The following is a 23,423-nucleotide window of genomic DNA, read 5'->3' as shown; positions in this document are numbered from 1 at the left end:
GCCCTATTTGCTTTCGAACAGTGTCGGCTTAGGGGTGTTCAAGATAATTAAAGGGCTGGACAGCAAGCCTATTGATATGTTACTCCAGTTTGACAGATGGGGAGGGTCAGGGGAGATGAGTTTAACAATAGAAGGGAAGGAATAGATTGGAAGTTGAATGGGTCTTATTTTCCCCACAGAAATGAAATGAAATTTGCTTATTGTCACAAGTAGGCTTCAAATGAAGTTACTGTGAAAAGCCCCGAGTCGCCACATTCCGGCGCCTGTTCGGGGAGGCTGGTACAGGAATTAAGCCGTGCTGCTGGCCTGCCTTGGTCTGCTTTCAAAGCCAGCTCTTTAGCCCTGTGCTAAACCAGAGGAGAGCACCTCTGGAATACTGCTGGCTGATGTATAATTCCCACTTTGATACACTATTGGGTTGTGTGCTCAAGTCTCTGGACACACTAAGTTCCATGTATGCATGGAGGAGGTGCTCATACTTTATGGTACACAGATAGTGCTGTGCTGACTGACCACTGATGAAAATAACCAAAGATAAAAATTATTCCACAATACAATTCCTTGAATATCAATAATGGAATTGAATAGGTATTTTTAAAGATGATAACAAAGACAATTTGATTGTCAGATTATTAAAAATCGGTTTGTCACAAACCTTAAATATTGGATTACAATTCAGAGCTGAATTTAAAGATTAGGAAAACTTTTGTCAAATCAATGCAATCTCAACTTTTCTCATTTAGCGATAAGAACAATTGACGAGATTTAAAGTAATTAAATTTCGGGGGGAAAAGGTGAATGTTAAACATCAATTGATTGAGAAAAACCCAAGCTCAAAAGGGACAGACCTTTAAAGATTCAGTCTGCAGACTTGGCTATTCGTCCACTGAATAAATGACAGTAGCTTCTTGATAGCCAAAGTAAGGAAAAACAATCCTCGAAGTGACTGCAGTGGTGAATGGATCAGAACATGAGGACATAGATCAACTACATCTCAGAATAAATGAAATTCTCATTCAAGACCTTGTCCAGACATTCTCAACAGTGAAAAGCTCAAACACAGCTATCATTCGCAACTCTACACACATCCATGAGGAAAGTTCTTCACCAAAACAAGTTTAAATATTCTTTTTTTATAAATTTAGAGTACCCAATTCATTTTTTTCCCAATTAAGGGGCAATTTAGCAGAGCCAATCCACCTACCCTGCACATCTTTGGGTTGTGGGGGCGAAACACACGCAAACACGGGGAGAAAGTGAAAACTCCACGTGGACAGTGACCCAGAGCCGATATTGAACCTGGGACCTCGGCGCAGTGAGGCAGCAGTGCTATCCTTTGCGCCACCGTGCTGTCCCAAGTTTAAATATTCTGTCATGGTTGGAAGACATAGTTGAAAGACTCAAAAGTGCTTCACAGGGACAATTATCAAACAAAAAAATGACACCCGGCTGTTACGTTATACTTTGTGGTAATATGTTGTTATTCTTTGCCTTTTGATCCAGAATGGTCTGATGAGTTGATGATAAACAAACCAACAATCTTTAGATTGAAGCAAAACTAATTTATTGAATAACAATGAATTAAATAAAGTTCGCGCAGACTACAGAGCTATAACTACTAATTAAGTAAGGTTTAATTTTTTAAACAGTAATCTATAATCTAGTATTAACTAATGATGTCCTCGTGCTAACTCTCTCCAATCTAAATTCGTGCTATGATCAATACTTCTCCTCTGCTAACACCTAACTACCCAAGATTCTCTGAGGTCTGATATTTATATTGGGAACTGGTGATGCCCTCTAGTGTTTGTAGTAAACTGAGATGTAATAATTAACCTTTCACTGGCATACCTATATAAATACCATTACACCAGCCACATAACAACATTAATAAAGGGCCTCAACATATGAGGGCTTCCCAAGGTGCTTAACAAGATCATATACCATTAAAAAAAATTGACATCAATCTATAGAAGGATTTATCATGATTGATAATCAAAACCTTGATCAATTGTGTTGGGCTGGATTCTCTGTTTCAGCAGATAACTGCTGGCAGGAATGGATATTCGCAGGGATTTTATGACCAGAAAATCGGCGCCGACCCCTCACTGATTCTGGGACCAGTGAGGGGCTAGCAGCTGCGCCGGGTGAATCTCCCAGCTCATGCACCGAAAACGGCCGAAGAATGGCCGGGTCCCTGGCCGCGCATTCTAGTTCCGGGGATCAGTAGCTCTCCAGGGTCGCCACATCTGAGCACCAGGAGGCGTTCATGAGGAGGCAAATCCCTCCACCTTTCACCTTGCCAGAGAACAACGTGCGGTCCATCCAGTGAATTTAGAAGCCCTCAGCTTGTCTGGTACAGTGAGCCATGTCTCTGTGAAACAGAGCACATAGCAGTCTCTCAGAGGTAAGTCGAGCGTTAAGCACACCCAGCTTGTTTTTGATCGCTTGAACGTTTGCCAGGGGTATGCTGGGGAGAGGAGAATTGAAACCACATTGTTTTAGTCTCACCTGCAAACCGGTGTGTTTCCTCATTTCCTAGGTCAGTGGCTGTTTCTGGGTGGTCCCTTGATCCGATGAGAGAAGTCTGAACTTGTGGAAGGTAAGTGATTGCGTCTGGAGGGGTCCCAGGCTCTGGTTGCGATTTTGGGGTTACCGGGGGGGGGGGGGGAGGGCACGTTCGCGGACCGGTCAGGCCCTGGGGTTCCGTGAGGTCGGGTCTCTGGTGCGTCTCGGGCTTTGTGCTCTGTGTTTCTGTGACCACAGGTGTCCCATACATTCAACAGAGTTTCTAGTCACAGCAATACGTCAGCCAACAAATTGGAGGTGAGGCGGGGCTCAGAGCAAACAGTCTATTTTACAGCCAACACAGTCTATTTCAACAGTGCATGATAACAGTTTTCAGAATCTATTTCAAGAAAGTAGCTGCAAATTAAATGGTGACTACCATTGGCTCAACTGGTAGCATTCTTGACTCCAAGTTATAAGGCTCCAGGTTCAAGACCCACACCAGGGTCTGAGACCAAAAATATCAAGGCTAACACACCAATGCATTACTGAGGGAGTGTTGCACTGTCAGAGATGCCATCTTTCAGATGAGACATTAAATCTGTTCAGGTGGATGTAAAAGGAAGGAGACTATTTTGAAGAAGAGCAGGGGGAGTTCTCCCTGATGAGCTGGCCAATATTTAGCACTTAATCAGAATGCAGGTACTGACCAGGTTATCTGCCTTTTTACTTTGTTGTTTGTAGGAGCCTGTTGCGCACATATTGGCTGTCATATTCCCTACATTATCACAGTGACTACACTTCAAAAGTACTCACTTGACTGTAAAGTGCTTCGAGATGTCCAGTGGTTGCGAAAATTGTCATGTTGATCCAAGACTTTGATTCTCCGTTCCTTCACTCCGCTGCAATGAATGGAGATTTGGTTGAGCGCTAAATTCTCCATCCTCGCTGGCAGCTGTCGGAGAATTCCACCCTAAGTCTTTCTTTCCATGTGCACAAGATCAATCCCAGTCACTTACAGCAATATGGTTTCCAGGACTGATTGTTAAAGGAATTAACCAAATCATCTCCAACCTGCATCACTACAAAGCCTACAGTCAACAGGACTGTCAGGTGGAAAAAAAATCACAGAGCAATTCAAATGGCACGCTGCAATAAGCTTGCCTCACGCTGTACCTCTTGAGTTGAAAATACTGACCAGCGGCTGCCACTGCAGCACATAGCTGTTCAACACAAGTAAGGAACTCCTTAAAATAACCTGAAAAGTAGTCAGTGAAGAATCAAGGTAGAGCAGGTACACGGTCATTGAAATTATTGTGTGGAGAGGGCATGGGGAAGAATAACAAGAATGCTTCCAAGAACAAAAGGACTGAGCTGTCAAAAATGAATCCAGAATTGCAAGCTCTATAATCCAGAAAGCAGAAAGATAAAAGCACAAGAGACCTCATCAAGGTACATCAAATCTATTTTTGGGCATCTATCTTCAAATTAAGTCAAAGTGGCTAAGTGCTGTGTAATAATTCTCTATCTTGGCTGGGGGGCCTTTAGAGTTTGGAGTTCAAGGTCAGTGTGTCAACAAAAGGATGTGAGACCTGTACCTTAAGTAAAGTGAAGACCAACTTGATAAACTGCTTTGTAATATGGGTTCGGAGGAGAATGGGGGAACGGATCAGTTGGACTGAAAGTAACAAATTAAGTGCTTAGGAGGGTCAATGAACAAGGAATTTTGCTGAATGTAGTTAGGAACAGACTGAGAGTCTGGGTAGGCAAATCTTAAGAGGTAGCAGACCTCTAATACACATTATGGAGGGAAGGTTTAAAGGAATAAGAGGAAGAGAAAGAAAGCGAATATCATTGCTGGATGACTTGAAAATTGAAGGATGTTATTGGCAGATGAAGACTAGCACAAGACGGAGAGTTAAGGAAAGTCTGCCATGAGCCAGGGACCTACCTGAGGGCAGAATACACACGATGATGATGTCGCCAACAAAGTAAACATCTACAAGAAATAATTGTCATGTTAAGGACCCATCATGAAAGTGTCCCTTCAATAGGAGAGGGAGGTGAGGAAGGAAAGAAGTTCAGGGAGGGAATTCCAGTCCAGGCAGCCAAAGGCATGGCCACCAATGATGAAGTGATTGAAGTCAGTGATGTGCAACAGGTCAGGAATGGAGGAGTGCAAGGACGTCAAATGGTTGTAGGGCTGGAGGAGATTTGAAAATCAAGATGATAACTTACAAATCAAAGGTCTTGCTTCACGGGGGGGGGGGGGGGGGGGGGGGGGCAATTTAAAACATACCAAGTTGCTTCAAAATAATTCACCATATAGGGAGAGGTATTAGGACAACTGACCAGTGGTTTGGTCAAAAGATAAGTATTTGAAAATATAAATCTCTTTGGGGTTTTGTGCGCACATTCTTAAGGACCAATTTTTCTTTTCTCATCTGGACTGTACAAATGTTAGATTTCCATGCTGTCCTTGGTGTAGCAGAGGCCAGACATCTCAGTATCAGGTTCCTGGAAGAGGGAGGTGGGGGCTTTGTGGGTGAGGATGGAAGCGGGGTTGCATGCACTGCTCCCGATGGCCTGAGGGAAGTGGTCGGTGAGTCTAGTGGTGGTGGCCACGCTGAAGATCTGGAAGCAGTTTTGACAATATTTTAGGTTGGGAGCGACGCGGGAGGGATGCCAATTAGAGGGAAATCATGGGTTTGAGCCGGGGAGGATGGATGCGAGGTTCAGGGTATGGGAAGAGAAGGGAATTAAGGAGATGAAGGATCTGTTTCTGGGAGGACGGTTTGCGAGCTTCGAGGAGCAGGGTGAGGAGTTTGGGTTAGCGCGTGGCAAAAGTTTCAGGTATATGGTGCAGGACTTGCAAGGAAGGTCTTCCCAACCTTCCTGATATTGCCTGCCTCCTCGCTGTTGGGCGGCACAGCGACACAGTGGTTAGCACTGTTGCTTCACAGCGCCAGGGTCCCAGGTTTGATTCCCGGAGTCTGCACGTTCTCCCCGCGTCTGCGTGGGTTTCCTCCGGGTGCTCCGGTTTCCTCCCACAAGTCGCAAAAACATGCTGTTAGGTGAATTGGACATTCTGAATTCTCCCCCTGTGTACCCGAACAGGTGTGGAGTGTGGCAACTAGGGGATTATCGCAGTAACTTCATTGCAGTGTTAAATAAGCCAACTTGTAACACTCATAGAGATTATTATAATAAAGATTATTATGTTGGAGGCGGTGCTGGCAGCAGGGGGGATTGGAGAGGGTGATTTGTCTCGGTGATTTACGGGAGGATTTTGGAGGAGGATGGGGTGTCCATGGAGGGGGTTAAGGCGAAGTGGGAGGAAGAGTTGGGGCAGCGCTGGTGGAAGGATTGTGATATGAGGTGCTGTGGAGGGTAAACACCTCGACTGTGTGTGCGAGGCTGGGGCTGATACAGCTGAAGGTGGTGTACAGGGCGCACCTGACAAAGTCAAGGATGAGCTGGCTGTTCAAGGGGTGGAGGATGTCTGTAAACAATGTGGGGGGAGCCCTGTGAACCATGTACATATATTTTGGGCCTGCCCTGAAGCTGGAATGGTTTTGAAGGACAGTTTTCAGGACCATTTTGGGGGTTCAGCATGTGGATGTGGTGCCTGATCCCCTAGAAGCCATATTCGGGGTGTCGGACTGGCCGGAGCTGCAGATGGGTGTGGTGGCAGATGTCTTAGCCTTCGCCTCACTAATTGTTCGCTGGCGGGTCTTGTTGTGATGGAAGTCACCCTGTGCCTCGGCATGGCAGGGGGATCTGCTGGAGTTTTCAGCCCCGGAGAAAGTGAAATTTGCTCTAAGGTGGGGGGGGGGGGGGGGGGGGGAGTGATGGGCACTACAATAGTTTGCTCATTTTGCATTTTGGAGAGTTGGTTACTGTTGACTGCTGAGTGAGGGGTGACGGGGGCCATAATGCGTGTGTGTGTGTGTGTGTGTGTGTGGGGTGGGGGGGGGGGGGGGGAGTTTCTGTCTGTTGTAAATTGTAAAAATGTTGAAAATTAAGAATAAAAATATATTTTTTTATAAAAGGAGTCAGCTATGCCCACAAAACTAGCAACACCTCCAGATTAAATGAATCACCTTGGTGAGTTTCCACTAATTAATTCCACTTCAAGGGAGCTCTTCTAATTAAGTCGCTTCTTTTGGGCACAAGGGCACTAATGGACACATTTTAAAAACCCTGGAAATAATTTCTGCTTAATTTACAAAGCAACTGAATACTGTAACTAGCAAATGTTTCTGTAGAATATTTTTTTTTAAAAGTAACTTAATTGATTTTAAACCGAGTTATTCACAGATGGTGGACTGAACGCTGACTGGAAATGCTCACTGAAAATGCAATAAACCCATTTTCAGCTGTATTAATAAAACTTCACCAAGTTGTTGCTCCTAAATCAATCCTGCAAAATTTTTAAGCGATTTTTAAAAAATTGGGCGGACTTCAATAACCCCCCCGTGGGGCTGAAGAATTGGCGCGGCGCCGGTTGGGGTACGTGCCGACTCTCCGGGCCGGGTCGGCATGGCCAGCGAACCGATTTTCCAGGCCGGAAGGGCCCAGCGGCCGTCAACTAAAAGCCGAGTCCCGCCGGCGCCGTTCTAACATCCTCTGAGCCAGCGGGACCTCGGCGTGTAGGGTCCGGGTGCGGCCGGGGGGGGGGGGGTGTCTGACCCCAAGGGGGGCCTCCATAGTGGCATGGCTCTCGATCGGATCCCACCGATTGGCGGGCCGGTCTCTCTGCCCCCCCCCCCCCCCCCCCCCCCCCCCCCCCCCGGCCTCCTTTCCTCCGCGCTTGCTTCTGAACAGAAATTTGAACAGAAATGTGGCAGTAAACCGTTGCTATTTTGGAGCACATTTGCAGCCTAAACTGAAACTCTACTTCGCTAACATTAACAAACGTGAGCAGAAAAAAATATACACTCCGTTCCATTCAAGGTGTCACTGCATGCAGAATCTCTGGGTGATATGAGCTGGGAAAGATATAACTGAGTTCAGCAAGTTAAGTCAAAGTGGACGGAACAAAAGGCATTAGCAGCTTGTTCAACACTTCCTGCCGCAGCACAAGAGACACTCAGACAAATAATTCCAAACACAGACAAAAGGGTGACAGAATATGAGCCTCTTTAAACTGAAGTGTGTTAGAAGTGCAGGTTTAGCCAAGGAAGAGATATATAAGCATCATCAAATGGTACTCTGCGAAAGGGAAAATGTGACCTCGGAAGCCTAAGAGAGGTTCAACATAAAGTTTCTCCTGCACGACCATATTAAACTCAGGTCACATTATCTGCTACATAAATAAAAATACTGCTGCTTTTTAATCACTGGCTCATTGCAAGTCTGTGTGATTTCCCTCTGCCGCCACCAACCCCCCCCCCCCCCCCCCCCCAACACCCCTCTGCAAAAGAGGCTACTTTGGACCTGTAAAAATATAGTACTCAGAATCCCAAGTCAAGCTCGCAAATTTGCAGTTTTAGAAGCAATACCATGGAAGTTATTTTGCTCAAATTGATTACTCTGATGAAATCATTAAGACTTGGTGCACATACAGCTAACACAGGCCCAAGCAAAGGAAGATATAAGACCACAAGTCAAGGGAGCAAAAGTAGGCTATTCGGACCATCGAGTGTCTGAAAATTAGTTTTAAAAATGTATTCCGAAATGTATTGCAAAAGAACCCCGTTCCCACAAACTTATCTTTTATTTTCGAGGAGGAAAAAATCTATGCAAAAAGTTTTCAGAGTATGGTACAGAGGAGGAATCAAAAGTGCCAACCTGCCTTGATGTGTCTGCTCCCAGGATGCCACCTGACCCTTTAGAGATGTCCAAAACTTGTAGATGTCCCCAGTCATGGGACATCTTGTGGGAGTGCTTTATACTTTGGGTAGAGATTATGTAATTAGGGGAGGCGCCATGTCAATATGCAGTTGCCTTTACTTGCAGGAGTAAGGAACATAAGAACTAGGAGCAGGAGTAGGCCATCTGGCCCCTCGAGCCTGCTCCACCATTCAATGAGATCATGGCTGATCTTTTGTGGACTCAGCTCCACTTTCCGGCCCGAACACCATAACCCTTAATCCCTTTATTCTTCAAAAAACTATCTACCTTTATTTAATGAAGGAACCTCTACTGCTTCACTGGGCAAGGAATTCCATAGATTCACAACCCTTTGGGTGAAGAAGTTCCTCCTAAACTCAGTCCTAACACCCATTAATCCCCACTCTTTGCTTTCTATTAATTAACCAATCCTCTATCCATGCTACTACTTTACCCTTAATACCATGCATCTTTATCTTATGCAGCAACCTTTTGTGCGGCACCTTGTCAAATGCTTTCTGGAAATCCAGATATACCACATCCATTGGCTCCCCGTTATCTACTGCACTGGTAATGTCCTCAAAAAATTCCACTAAATTAGTTAAGCACAACCTGCCCTCAACTGTTCCACCATAAAGTCTTTGCTCCCAGTCTACCTTAGCTAGTTCTTCTCTCATCCCATTGTAATCTTTGTTTAAGCACAAAACACTAGTATTTGATTTTACCTTCTCACCCTCCATCTGTATTTTAAATTCCACCATATTGTCATCGCTCCTTCCGAGTGGATCCCTAACTATGAGATCATGAATCAATCATAGATCATAGATCATAGAACAGTACAGCACAGAACAGGCCCTTCGGCCCTCGATGTTGTGCCGAGCAATGATCACCCTACTCAAACCCACGTATCCACCCTATACCTGTAACCCAACAACCCCCCCCCCCCCCCCCCCCCTCCTGAACCTTACGTTTTTTTAGGACACTACGGGCAATTTAGCATGGCCAATCCACCTAACCCGCACATCTTTGGACTGTGGGAGGAAACCGGAGCACCCGGAGGAAACCCACGCACACACAGGGAGGACGTGCAGGCTCCACACAGACAGTGACCCAGCTGGGAATCGAACCTGGGACCCTGGAGCTGTGAAGCATTTATGCTAACCACCATGCTACCCTAATCCTGTCTCATTATACAAGACAAGATCTAGGACTGCTTGTTCCCTCGTAGGTTCCATTACATACTGTTCTAGGAAACTATCGCGGATACATTCTATAAACTCCTCCTCAAGGCTGCCTTGACTGGCCTGGTAAAACCAATCGACATGTAGATTAAAATCCCCCATGATAACTGCTGTACCATTTCTACATGCATCAGTTATTTCTTTGTTTATTGCCTGCCCCACCATAATGTTACTATTTGGTGGCCTATAGACTACTCCTATCAGTGACATAATAAAAATGATACCTCAGCATTTAAATTTGGAAGAGACATAGTCCGAATCATTGAAATTAGATAATATCCAGTTACAAATGAAACAGTTGCAAGATGGTAAATAAATAGACAGCCTGAATTGGAATTAGAAGCAAAGGAAAACAAAAAAGATAAGGAAAGAGCAGCAATGGCAGAAGAAAAGAAAAAGGAAAGAGTTTACCATAACCCAACATTTTCCCGAATACTGTAAAGAAACCCCATTTGTCAAAATTTCTAAAGCTGTGATGAAAGGATACTATGTTCCGGGCGTGATTTCAGGAAGGATTTGGTGTATTAAAACAAACTTCATTACTATTTGACAGTTTAATTGAAGATTATTTGCATATGTTAAGGCAGGCATTGTCAAACTCGGGGGCGCAACCAAGGTAAGAGAAAATGGTGGGTCGGTCGCGAAGGTTGGCCAGCGTGGGTCGCGAAGGTCGGCAAAAATGGGTCCCCAGAAAAAAGTTTAAAGCACACTGTGTTAAGGAATGTGCTGAGCGGACACACGAAAGGTGGCTCTCCACCTGAGAGCTCAAAATTAAGCCCTTTTATCCGAAATAGCCTGCAAGAACAGGGGGAAAAGCATCCCCTCACCCTCTTCTATAGAAGCACATGGAGCAATGCTGAACAACAGCAGTTCCAGAGACCCAAAAGAGGCAAAAAGCGGCAGAAGCCTGGAGAAGCAAGCAAATGAGATGGCAGACCCATGAGGCGAAGAACATCGGCCACATCTGAATGGGAGGGTCCAACAAGCCGCTGACAGGCATCGCCTTGCCAGCAGGTGGATGAAGAAGTTCGTCACCATGGAGCTAAAGGAGTTCAAAGAAGACATAAAGGCCGACATAAAAGCTGCGGTCAAGGTGGCGGTTGTGGAGCCCTAGGCACCATGCACCTAGGCCCTGGACAAGGCAGAGAGGCAACTGGAGGCACAGGGGAAAACTATCAAAGAACTGGAAAGGGCCTCAACAGGCCAGGGCAACCGGATCGTTGCCCTAGAGACAGAGATAATGCAGCTTATGTTTTGATCCTCCCTCCTGCCAACATTTTTCTGAATTCCAAACATGTGTCGCTACCTCATTCACGTGGCCAACATTCATGTGTGACCCCTGGCAACAACAACCTTCATTTATATACCACTTCAAATAAGGTCAAACCATCCCAAGTCGCATTATCAGACAAAATGTGATATCCAATCCTGGACGGAGATATTACGACAGGTGACCAAAAAGTTTTGCCCATGAGGGAGGCTCCAGGAACAACTCAAAAAGAGAAGAGAGGGGCTTAGGGGGAGGATTCTTGAGCCTCGGCAAGACAAAGCTGCCAACAATGAAAATCAGGGATTCACAAGAGGCCAGAAATGGAGGAAGGTACTGAGTGCCAGGGGTCTGCTCAAATTCAGATGCCTCACCCAATATTCTCCTCCTCGACTCAACAACTCAGCTCAGAAATAGTTCCAACCAGCAGCCCAGTAAAGATGAGTTAAGTCATTGGAAGTGGAAATGGCGGAATTAAATCGACCACTTTTCGGGTCTCCGTGACCAGTATATTTTGAATGCAAATTCAATATGGTCCCTGTTCTGGAACACAGATCTAATTAAGCATTTTATTTGGTTAAAAAGTGATAATTAGTTTTCACTTGAATGTTAATTGGAACTGAACAACATATTGCTAGAACCTTTGATTGTGCTAATTGGGTCTACACTGCACTTATTAGTAACAATTTACATTCAAACGGTACACAGTTCAGTAATAAAGAGCAATAAATGATGATGCAGCATTTTTAAATGACCTTCAGGAGCACCACAAATATTAATTAATAAACGGCGTCCAATATGTTGTCTCACATTATTGCTGTCAACCGTGCCATCATTATCCTTTTCAAGCTGCTGTCAGCTCTCGTTTAACACAAATGCCGATTGTTACAAAACTCCCAAGAATCATCAATACTACCTGTAGTATTTTCCAGGGAGTTCAAAGTGTTTGTGCAAAAGCCATAAGACAGACACTGGCAATTCTAAACTCTTAATCTGTGCCTGTGCCACAAGCCACCTCTTTGTGGAGTAGACGATGAATGGGGCATGACCTCACTCCATATATGTCCCCATCTTCTACTAAATGGACTGGGAGGACAGTGAAGGAATTCATCAAATGAAATATTCATTGAAATTATTGTGCCTCTTCGCCACTGATGCAGTGCTGATGTTATTTTAAGCCATAAGTGCACCTCTTGTAATGTCTTCTTTCTTTTTATCGTGAACTTGGTAATCTCTGTTTTTTCATTAGCTTGACATGAAGGGACTCTTAAGTTGAACACCAATTCTGACAGATCTTTACAAGCCACAGCTTGGATACTTGCAGCAGTCACCCCCCCCCCCCCCCCCCCTAAACATGGAAAGGTTTTGTTTACAGATTGTTCTAATGGAGTGGCGACTTAATTCTGACCAGCCACAGCTTCACTCCATTGTAATCTCACCTCTCTGTGAGCAGCAGCATAAATAAAAGTCACAAGAGGCTGAGAAACTGATAAGTGAGCTCTTCACGAGCAGCAGAGCTCAGTTTGTGGGTTAGTCGTACATCAGCAAGCAGAGAGAGTGAGGGTGGTTGAAACAGGAGGAAGATTGCTTAGTATTAAGTTTCCAGATGGCTTGACATGGAAATACTTTGCATTTATCAAGAAGTCTCTTCAGTTTCTGAAATGCAGCCACTTAAAATGTCTCAGCTAACTACAGTGTAAACATTGTGTTAAATAAATCTTGGTCCCCTTACGAGTGTTGGAAGAACAGAGGTGGGGTAGGGAGTAAGTGACTGGAATTGTTTTTTTACTGAGGGACGTCAGGTTCAACTCCCACAGCAGCTATTTTGGCAGATATCATAAAGGCTGACATAGTAGTTTATCAGCTCAAATCACAGGGCAAGCATCAGGAATTTGCAGAATGCTTTTCATCCTATTTTACAGCGGCTGCTTCAAATGTCACAGCAAATGGCACCACGTAACTTCAGCAGGGAATCTCATGAGAGAATGTCAGGATCTGCTGTTGATTCAAGTCATCGTCCATATGAGATGAAAATTTTCCCAAGCAGGGCGACGGGAAGGGGGATGAGGGAAATTCTTAATAGATATTCAACATTCCTGAACAAATCCCTTTTAATCAGCTTTTAAATCAAGTGATTTCCATTCTCCACCCCATTTCCCCACAGTTCCCACCAACCAAGCAGGCATCACCGTGATTCCGTTAACCTGTAATGTGCTCTGTCAGGTTTCCAAATCGAGCATAGCTTAGAAAGTCCAGCATTTCAGTGAGCAGGAATTGGAGGAAGAATAAACTTAGACCTCTGATGTCCAACTTGTGCCCAAGTAAATATTTAAAGGAAAATATGTCGCTATGATTAATCGATGGAGATTACTGCCATGGTTATGCTAAAGTTAATGAATTTCCAACTCCACTCAAGTAATTGCAAAATACTGCGGAGGCTGGCAATCATTTGCACCTTCGCTCCATCCTAAGAACGACCCTAACCATCCAGTCGCTTGCCATTTCAATTCAGCACCTTGTTCTCATTCTCACATATCATTTGTTGGCCTGTTGCAATGCTCCATTGAAGCCCAACGCAAGCTGGAAGAGCAACACTTCATCTTCCAATTAGGCACATTTCAGCCTTCTGGACTCAACATCGAGTTCAGCAACTTTAGACTGCGAACTTTCCCTTCCATCATGACTCCCCCACTTTGCAAATTGGCCAGAAAAAACAGCAGACCTGAGGATTGGGAGCAGTTTAGAATTCGTAAAGGAGGTCAAAGGGATTGATTAAGAAGGGGGAAATTACGAGAGTAAGCTTGCAGGACACATAAAAACTGACCGTAAAAGCTTCTATAGGTACGTGAAAGGATTGATGACGATAAATGTAGGTCCCTTACAGTCAGAAACAAGGGAATCTAAAATAGGTAACAAAGCAATGGCTGACCAACTAAACACATACTTTGGTTCTGTCTTCATAATGGAGGATACAAATGACAAGCCAGAAATGGTGGGGAACACAGGGTTTAGTGAGAGGGAAGAACTGAAGAAAATCAGTATTAGTTGGGAAAAGCTGTTGGGGAAATTGATGGGATTGAAAGCCGATAACTCCCCAGGGCCTGATAATCTACATCCCAGAGTATTTAAGGAAGTAGACCTTGAATAATGGATGCATTGGTGCTCATCTTCCAAAATGGATCAGTTCCTAAGGATTGGCGGGTATCTAATGTAATCCCATTATTTAAAAATGGAGGGGGAGAGAGGGAGAGGAATTATAGACCAGTCAGCCTGACATGGGTTTTGGGGCCCATTATAAGAGATTTAGTAGAAGAGTACTTGGAAAACAGTGGCAGGATCGGACAGAGTAAGACTGGATTTACAAAAGGAAAATCATTCTTGACAAATCTACTGGAATTCATCAAGGATGTAACCAGTGAAGGGGAGCCAGTGGATGTGGTTTATTTGGACTTTCAGAAGGTTTTCAACAAGGTCCCACAAAAAGATCAGCACGTAAGAGTAAAACGCATGGAATTAGGGGTAGTGTATTGAGATAGATAGAAAACTGGGTGGCAGACAGAAAACAAAGAGCAGGAACAATAGGGTTGTTTTCCAAGTGGCAGGCAGTGATTAGTGGGGTATCTTAAGGATTTGTGCATGACCCCAGCTATTCACATTATATATTGGTTTAGATGAGGGAACTAAATGTCTCCAAATTTGCAGATGACACATAGCTGGGTGGGGTGGTGAGCTGTGAGGAGGATGCAGAGATTCTTCAGCGTGATTTGGACAATTTGAGTGAGTGGACAAATGCAAGGCAGATGCGGTATAATGTGGATAAATCTGAAGTTATCCACTTTGGTAGCAAAAATAGGAAGGCAGATTATCTGAACGGCAATGAAATGAAATGAAAATCGCTTTTTGTCACAAGTAGGCTTCAAATGAAGTTACTCAATTTTTTTTTTACCAATTAAGGGGCAATTTAGCGTGGCTAATCCACCTGACCCTGCACATCTTTGGGTTGTGGGGGTGAGACCCACGCAGACACGGGGAGAATGTGCAAATGCCACACGGACAGTGACCCAGCGCCATGAGGCAGTAAGCAGTTAGCACAACCACTGCACCACCATCCTGCCCCTTTAACATAGAACATAGAACATTACAACGCAGTACAGGCCCTTCGGCCCACGATGTTGCACCGTCCTGTGATACCCTTCTAAAGTCCTTCTACACTATTCCCTTATCGTCCATATGCCTATCCAATGACCATTTGAACGCGTTTAGTGTTGGCGAGTCCACTACTGTTGCAGGCAGGGCATTCCACGCCCTTACTACTCTCTGAGTAAAGAACCTACCTCTGACATCTGTCCTATATCTATCTCCCCTCAATTTAAAGCTATGTCCCCTCGTGCTGGACATCACCATCCGAGGAAAAAGGCTCTCGATGTCCACCCTATCTAATCCTCTGATCATCTTGTATGCCTCAATTAAGTCCCCTCTTAACCTTCTTCTCTCTAACGAAAACAGCCTCAAGTCCTTCAGCCTTTCCTCATATGATCTTCCCTCCATACCAGGCAACATTCTTGTAAATCTCCTCTGTACCCTTTCCAATGCTTCCACATCCTTCCTATAATGTGGCGACCAGAACTGCACACAATACTCCAAATGCGGCCGCACCAGAGTTTTGTACAACTGCAACATGACCTCATGGCTCCGAAACTCAATTCCTCTACCAATAAAAGCTAACACACCGTACGCCTTCTTAACAACCCTCTCAACCTGGGTGGGAAATTTCAGGGATCTATGGACATGGACACCGAGATCTCTCTGCTCGTCCACACTACCAAGAATCTTACCATTAGCCCAGTACTCTGCCTTCCTGTTATTCCTTCTAAAATGAATCACCTCACCATTTGCCACCTGTCAGCCCAGCTCTGCAGCTTATCTATGTCCCTCTGTAACTTGTAACATCCTTCTGCACTGTCCACAACTCCACCGACTTTAGTGTCATCTGCAAATTTACTCACCCATCCTTCTACGCCTTCCTCCAGGTTATTTATAAAAATGACAAACAGCAACGGACCCAAAACAGATCCTTGTGGCACACCACTAGTAACTGGACACCAGTCAGAGCATTTCCCATCAACCACCACTCTTTGTCTTCTATCAGCTAGCCAATTTCTGATCCAAACTACTAAATCACCCTGAATCCTGGTATAATTTCACTGTACAAATCTAATGGTCTGGAGATAGTGTATAATCTCAGTGAGACTGAGTTAGTGGAGATTGTCCAGATCCCTTGGGCAGTTCCATGCAATGAGTAGATGGATTGACTCAAGCTGCATTGAACATAATGCGTCACCCCACATGTAATTGGACACTGTACATCCGCACAACATGGATGAACGATTGTACATAATCCATGTTTGGGATATGTGAAAAGCATGCAGACAGGGAGGCAGCCAAAACTCATTTGACTTGACATCAGATACAGAGGACAAAGACTGGATCTTTCCAAAGAGCGGAAGAAACATGAATAATGTAAAACTATAATTATCACTTGATACACGCTAAATCAGTGTCACAGTTAACTTCTGCAGAGAGCAGGAGAATCCCAAGTTTCCTGACCTGGTTTTCTAATAGATTGTAGCTCTTTCAGGACCTTTGATGTTACATTATTTTTAGATTTAGGAAGATGAAAAGAGGGCAGTCCTTTATGTGAATCCTTTAACAGATTTGTACAAGGATAATTTAGACTCCTTGCAATGTAAGACTTACGATAGATTTCAGCCCTTGGGCCTCCAACAGCTTCAGGGAAGTCTCGTAGCAGTTTCTCAGCTGACGTTTAAGACGCTCATCACAGTTTCCTCTTGCTACAGGTCCCACAGTGTGGATGACATCTAAAAACAAAAAAAGGAAAGAAGATTTTTGGTTAGAATCATGGAATGCTTTAGCAGAGCAGGAGGCCCGGTGTGTCAGTGCTAGTTTCAGCCATTACCCAATTCCTCTTGAACCTAAAGCTTCTTTAACAAATAAAACACAAAATAATAAAGCATTTTTCTTTCAATAAATCATTACGTTGGTACTTTCAACTCTTTTACTCTTTCACAGGTGTGGGTCTTTCTGGCTAGGCCAGCATTTGTTGCCCATCACTAATTGCCCTTGAGAAGATGGTGGTGAGCTGCCTTCTTGAATCCCTGCAGTGCGTGTCGTGTAGGTGCACCCACTGTGCTGTTGGGGAGGGAGCTCCAGGAATTTGACACAGTGATACTGAAGGAATGGTGAGGCAGTTCGGCTGTATGTGGTTTGGAAGGGAACTTGCAGGTGATGGTGTTCCCATGCACTTTCTGCTCTCGTCCTTCGAGGTGGTAAAGGTTGTGGATTTGGAATGTGCTGCCGAAGGAGCCTTGGTAGTTTGCTGCAGTGAATCTTGTAGATGGTACGCACTGCTGCCATTGTGTATCAGTGGCGGAGGGAGTGAATGTTTAACATGGTTGATGGGATTCTGATCAAGGGGGCTGCTTTGTCCCGGATGGTACCAAACTTCTTGAGTGTTGCTGGAGCTGCACTCAACCAAGCAAGTGGAGAGTATTCCACCACACTCCTGACTTGTGCCTTATAGATGGTGGGCAGGTTTTGGAAGTTAGGAGGGGACTTGATCATCACAGAATTCCCAGCTTCTGATCTGCACTTGTAGCAGCAGCATTTAAATGGCTGGTCCAGTTCAGTTTCTGGTCAATGGAATTCCCAGGATGTTAATAGTGGGGGATTCAGTGATGGTAATACCATTGAATGTGATGGGGAGATGGTTAGATTCTATCTTGTTGGAGATTGTCATTGCCTGGCACTTGGAGGTTAGCGACTGTCATTTGACAGACAAAGCATTCGTACTGTGCTCGGCCAAAGTTTGACTTGCATTTGCAAAGAATGGATACACTTAAAAAATATATTCACACAAAGCGAGGAATCCGCTGGTGCATTCTACACAAAGGTCAATTCAGTTCCTCAGGTGAGCTACCACAGTTCCCATGTGCAAAGCCTCCTAACAATCAGCTCAGAAACCGAGACATTGAAGAAGACCACTCCTACTGGCAACAAGCAGAATGTAGCCCGGCACTGACCAAAAAAGCACAGTATGACCACACATCTTGAGGAAGATCCATACCCGATCAGCTAGAATTTAAGAATTGTATCAATGCATTTTAGCCACAATATATTTACTGTATTTTGCCCTTATGGGTGTAGAATGGATTTCCTCAATCCTAGAAACTGGTCTAAAAGTTGGCTAAGCTGACTTGAATTGGATCTCTAACCTCCGTCAGCTTTCAAAATGGTGACTGAACTGCCACATTTGTCCTGCTTCTCTCTCCACACATGCCACTGAGTAGTTGCCTGCATTTTCTGTTTCAATTTAATTTGAGCACGTTTGCGTTCAGACTAAAAACGGCTCTCGAAAACAATTCCTGTTTTTATATAGATGTAAAGATTCATGGCTGGTTACAGATCAGAAAGGTTGGGCATCAATCTATAATGATAATATGTTGGTGCGTTGTGCCTAGCGCATGTGGAGGCACGTGGGGCATGCTGAGGACCAGAGGATGTGACACAGACACAAAGGCAGGGCAGGGGGTGGGGGAAACGTGGGATGGTGGAGAACAAAAATAGGGAAGGTAAAGGGAGCCCAATAAAGTTACCCTGGCTTGAGAGATTGTTTCTCTGAGGGATGGGATGGGATGGATTGCAGGTTAGCAAGAGTGGAATGGAGATGACCTGGGAGAGATGGAAGGATTGGGATTGAGATACCTTCAGAAATCCTGTATTCAAATAAGTACTGCTGCGAGAAATAAACTAATTTGAATGCAAATGTTTTGGGTGTCTCTACTAGTTTCAATTAAAGGTCGATGAGAAAATATGCATTTCAATATTCCTAATCATATTTTACAGAGCTTCTGAACACAATTCACTACTTTCTGAAAGCTGAACACATTGTTGTTTGCTGAAAATGCTACCGCGTCATTTTATTTTCCTGCGCTTTTCAGCTCAAATACAATTTGTCATCTAACTTGCTGGCAGCAAGTGGGCTGACAGCAACACAGTGAGAACGGCATGGCATCTGAAACCTCAGGAAATGCCGGGATTAACTGGGTCTCTCCTTAACATGCGGGATTTAGGAATGAGGAAAAAAAGAACAATGGCTTGAGAAAGAGGGCAAATTCAAGGGCCAAATCAGGTACAGAAAGAGAAGAGGGGGAAAGAAAGATTCAACTGAGAGAGAAAAAAGGAAAGTGACAGAAAAAAAATGAAAATTGAAGTTCAGCATTTTTTAAATCGTTAACAATGTGCAGGAATAGCATTGAAGATTTTAAAAAATTGCTCCCATTCTGGATCAGAAATTGATGCACGATCAATGACTCCAGAAGCGAGATTGGATGACAATTGAAGGCTTTATTGAACTAGATGTTTCCCCCAGCAGCGCAGGCACAGAAATGCAGCAGCTAAGGAAACACAGACTCTTATACTCCGCCTTACTGGGCGGAACCAGCAGGCAGGCTTCACCAATGATCTTACAGCATCAGGTACCTCCAACCTAGATACCGTAATACCCCAAATACCGATTACCACATTCACCCCCTGTTTAAACAAAAGTCCGTCGGGGGTGGTGGTCTCGCGTTATGCAGTGGTGGAGGTTATGGCGGTACCCGTCGGTGGTACAGTGTGCCTTTTACATGTCACACAAATTATTTACAGGTATTTATTTACAGGTACATTTCATAATGAAGCTATTAGTCGATCGGGGGCCCTGGTCGTCCTCTGTGATCGTCGCAGTTTCGGCGGTTATGTAGGCGCCGCCTCGGCATCCATGACTCCGGGAGCGTGGCTTCTTCAGCTTCACCACCCCTGGGCGGGGCCAGTGGAAGGACCGATCCCCCTGTGAAGGGGGAAGCCGTGGGGTGCGCCGGTGGGAGGGTGGGTGGGGTTGGTGAGGGGGGTGTGGGTGGGGATCCAGCGGGCGCCAGGTCCCGGAGGGAGACCGTATCCTGCCGGCCGCCGGGGTACGCCACATAGGCGTACTGAGGGTTAGCATGAAGGAGGTGCACCCTCTCGACCAGCGGGTCTGACTTGTGCGCCCACACGTGTTTGCGGAGCAGAATGGGTCCAGGAGTTACCAGCCAGGTTGGGAGCGAGGTCCCGGAGGAGGACCTCCTTGGGAAGACAAGGAGACGTTCATGAGATGTTTCGTTGGTCATGGTACACAGGAATGATCGAATGGAGTGGAGTGCATCGGGGAGGACTTCCTGCCAGCGGGAGACTGGGAGATTCCTGGACCGTAGGGCCAGTAGGACGGTCTTCCAGACAGTACCGTTCTCCCTCTCCACCTGCCCGTTTCCCCGGGGGTTATAACTGGTCGTCCTGCTTGAGGCAATGCCCTTGCTGAGCAGGAATTGACGCAGTTCGTCGCTCATAAAGGAGGACCCCCTATCACTGTGGACGTAGGCGGGGAAACCAAACAGGGTAAAGATACTGTGGAGGGCTTTAATGATAGTGGCAGCGGTCATGTCGGGACAGGGGATGGCAAACGGGAACCGGGAGTACTCGTCAATCACGTTCAGGAAGTACGTGTTGCGGTCGGTAGAGGGAAGGGGCCCTTTGAAGTCCATGCTGAGGCGTTCAAAGGGGCGGGAAGCCTTCACCAGGTGCACTCTCTCTGGCCGGTAGAAGTGCGGCTTGCACTCTTCGCAGATTTGGCAGTTCCTGGTGACGGTCCTGACCTCCTCGATGGAGTAGGGCAGGTTGCGGATTTTGATAAAATGGAAGAAACGAGTGACCCCTGCGTGGCAGAGGTCATCGTGGAGGGTCCGGAGTCGTTCCACTTGTGCGTTGGCACATGTGCCCCGGGATAGGGCATCAAGAGGCTTGTTTAGCTTCCTGGGACGATACAAGATCTCGTAGATGTAAGGTGGAGAGCTCGATCCTCCACCGTAAAACTTATCGTTCTTTATCTTGCCCCGCTGTGCATTATTGAACATGAAAGCTACCGACTGTTGGTCAGTGAGGAGCGTGAATCTCCTGCCGGCCAGGTAATGCCTCCAATGCCGCACAGCTTCTACTATGGCTTGGGCCTCCTTTTCAACGGAGGACTGGCGGATTTCGGAGGCATGGAGGGTGCGTGAGAAGAAGGCCATGGGCCTGCCTGCTTGGTTGAGTGTGGCCGCCAGAGCTATGTCGGATGTGTCGCTCTCGACTTGGAAGGGAAGGGATTAATCGATTGCGTACATCGTGGCCTTTGCGATGTCTGCCTTTATGTGACTGAAGGCCTGGCGGGCCTCTGCCAACAGGGGGAAAACTGTGGATTGGATTAGTGGGCGGGCCTTGTCCACGTAATTGGGGACCCACCGTGCGTAATATGAAAAAAACCCCAGGCAACGTTTCAGGGGCTTGGAGCAATGTGGGAGGGGGAACTCCATGAGGGGGCGCATGCGTTCGGGGTCGGGGCCTATGACTCCATCGTGCACTATGTAGCCGAGGATGGCTAGACGATGTGCTGAATACGCATTTCTCCTTGTTATAGGTCAGGTTAAGGAGACTGGCAGTATAGAGAAATTTGCGGAGGTTGGTGTCGTGGTCCTGCTGGGCGTGGCCGCAGATGGTGACGTTGTCGAGGTACGGAAACGTGGCCTGCAAACCGTACCGGTCAACCATTCGGTCCATCTCCTGTTGGAAGACCGAGACCCCATTTGTGACACCGAAGGGAACCCGTACGAAGTGGTAGAGCCGCACATCTGCTTCGAATGCAGTGTACTTGTGGTCGTCTGGACAAATAGGGAGCTGGTGGTAGGCGGATCTGAGGTCCACCGTGGAACAAACCTTGTATTGTGCAATCTGGTTGACCAAATCAGATATGCGGGGGAGAGGGTACGCGTCGAGCTGCGTATACCTGTTGATGGTCTGACTATAATCGATGACTATCCTGTGCTTCGCTCCGGTCTTTACAACCACTACTTGAGCTCTCCAGGGGCTGTTGCTAGCCTCGATAATATCTTCCTTCAGTAACCGCAGGACCTCCGACCTAATGAAGGACCGGTCCTGGGCACTGTACCGTCTGCTCCTGGTGGGTTTGCAAACAGGGGTGAGGTTTGCAAAGAGGAAGGCGGTTCGACCTTGAGGGTCGCGAGACTGCAGACAGTGAGGGGGGTATAGGGCCGCCGAATTTAAAGGTTAAGCTCTGGAGGTTACATTGGAAGTCCAATCGAAGGAGTGTGGCGCGCAGAGGCGAGGGAGGACGTAGAGTCGGAAATTCTTAAACTCTCTTCCCTGGACTGTGAAGTTAGCTATGCAGTACCCCATGATCTCTACAGAGTGAGACCTGGAAGCCAGGAAGATTCTCTGGTTAACTGGGTATATAGGGGAGGAGCAGTGCCTTACCGTGCTGGGGTGTATAAAGCTCTCTGTGCTCCTGGAGTCGATCAGGCAGGATGTCTCGTGTCCGTTGATGAGTACCGTCGTCGTAGCGGTCGAAAGAGTTCGGGGCCGAGACTAGTCCAGAGTCACCGAGGCGACTCGTGGCAGAAGCTGGTGGGATTCCTCGTGCAGTGTGCGGTCATCCGAATCGGGGTCTTGAGACTCCAGACAAGATGGCGGTGCCCACGGGTCACACATGGCTGGGGCTGGGCAAGATGGCGGCACCCATGAATCGCCCGTGGTCCCTGGGGAACAAGATGGCGGCACCCGGGGTCCGCACGTGGCTCGCGGAATCGAAGATGGCGGCGCCCACGGGCCGCACGTGGCCTGCGATGAGAGTAATGGCGGTGGACCCGGTTCGTCCCCGTAGACAGTGGCAACTGCCCGGGCCTGGCATATCGCCACGAAATGCCCCCTTTTTCCACAGCCCTTGCAAGTTGTGGAGCAGGCCGGGCAGCGTTGCTGGGGGTGCTTGGCTTGCCCGCGAAAATAACATCGGGGCCCCCCGAGGTTGCCTGGCAGCCGCGCGGCACACGCTTGTGGGAGGTTGGGGGATGCGTCGGAATCGGCTGCGGGTGGGGTCCACGCTGCCCATGGGGCTGCCACACGGTCAGGGACATACGCTCGGGCATTGCGGGAGGCTACGTCTAAGGAGCTTGCGAGGGCCCATGCCTCCTTGAGACTTAGCGTCTCTTTTTCCAGCAGCAGCTGGCGGATCTGAGAGGACTGCATACCTGCAACAAAGGTGCCCCAGATTAAAAGTTCGGTGTGGCCGTTGGCTGAAACTTGCAGACAGTCACAGTTTCTACTGAGTACCAGCAGTGCACGGTAGAATTCGTCTAGTGATTCCCCCTGAATTTGTCGTCTGGTAGCTAGAAGATGTCGGGCGTAAACCTGATTTACTGGGCGGATGTAGTGTCCTTTCAACAAGGTCATCACGGCCTCGAAACCGTCCGCGTCTTCGATGAGCGTGTAGATTTCTGGGCTCACCCTTGAGTGGAGAACTTGCGGTTTCTGGTCCTCGGTGGGTGTAGTTGTGGCCGTCCTGATGTGTCCGTTGAAACACGGCAGCCAGTGTTTAAAGGTCGGCGCTGAGTTTGCCGCGTGAGGGCTAAGTTGCAGACACTCCGGCT

At 46.6% G+C, this 23,423-nt stretch overlaps 1 protein-coding gene across 1 annotated transcript in view; it reads right to left on the bottom strand.

Moving 5' to 3' along the window:
* Window positions 1-23,423, bottom strand: part of macrod2 (mono-ADP ribosylhydrolase 2) — a 1,280,596-nt gene that overhangs the window by 470,828 nt on the left and 786,345 nt on the right. The window contains exon 7 of the mRNA XM_038806992.1: window positions 16,609-16,730. Within this exon, the coding sequence (XP_038662920.1) occupies window positions 16,609-16,730 (122 nt within the window). The remainder of the gene's footprint in view (window positions 1-16,608; window positions 16,731-23,423) is intronic.

The sequence above is a fragment of the Scyliorhinus canicula genome, chromosome 1, assembly GCF_902713615.1.
Source record: "Scyliorhinus canicula chromosome 1, sScyCan1.1, whole genome shotgun sequence".
Classification (NCBI taxonomy): Eukaryota; Metazoa; Chordata; class Chondrichthyes; order Carcharhiniformes; family Scyliorhinidae; genus Scyliorhinus; species Scyliorhinus canicula.
Note: the sequence above shows the minus strand (reverse complement) of the source record. Positions and strands in the feature narration are given on the sequence as shown.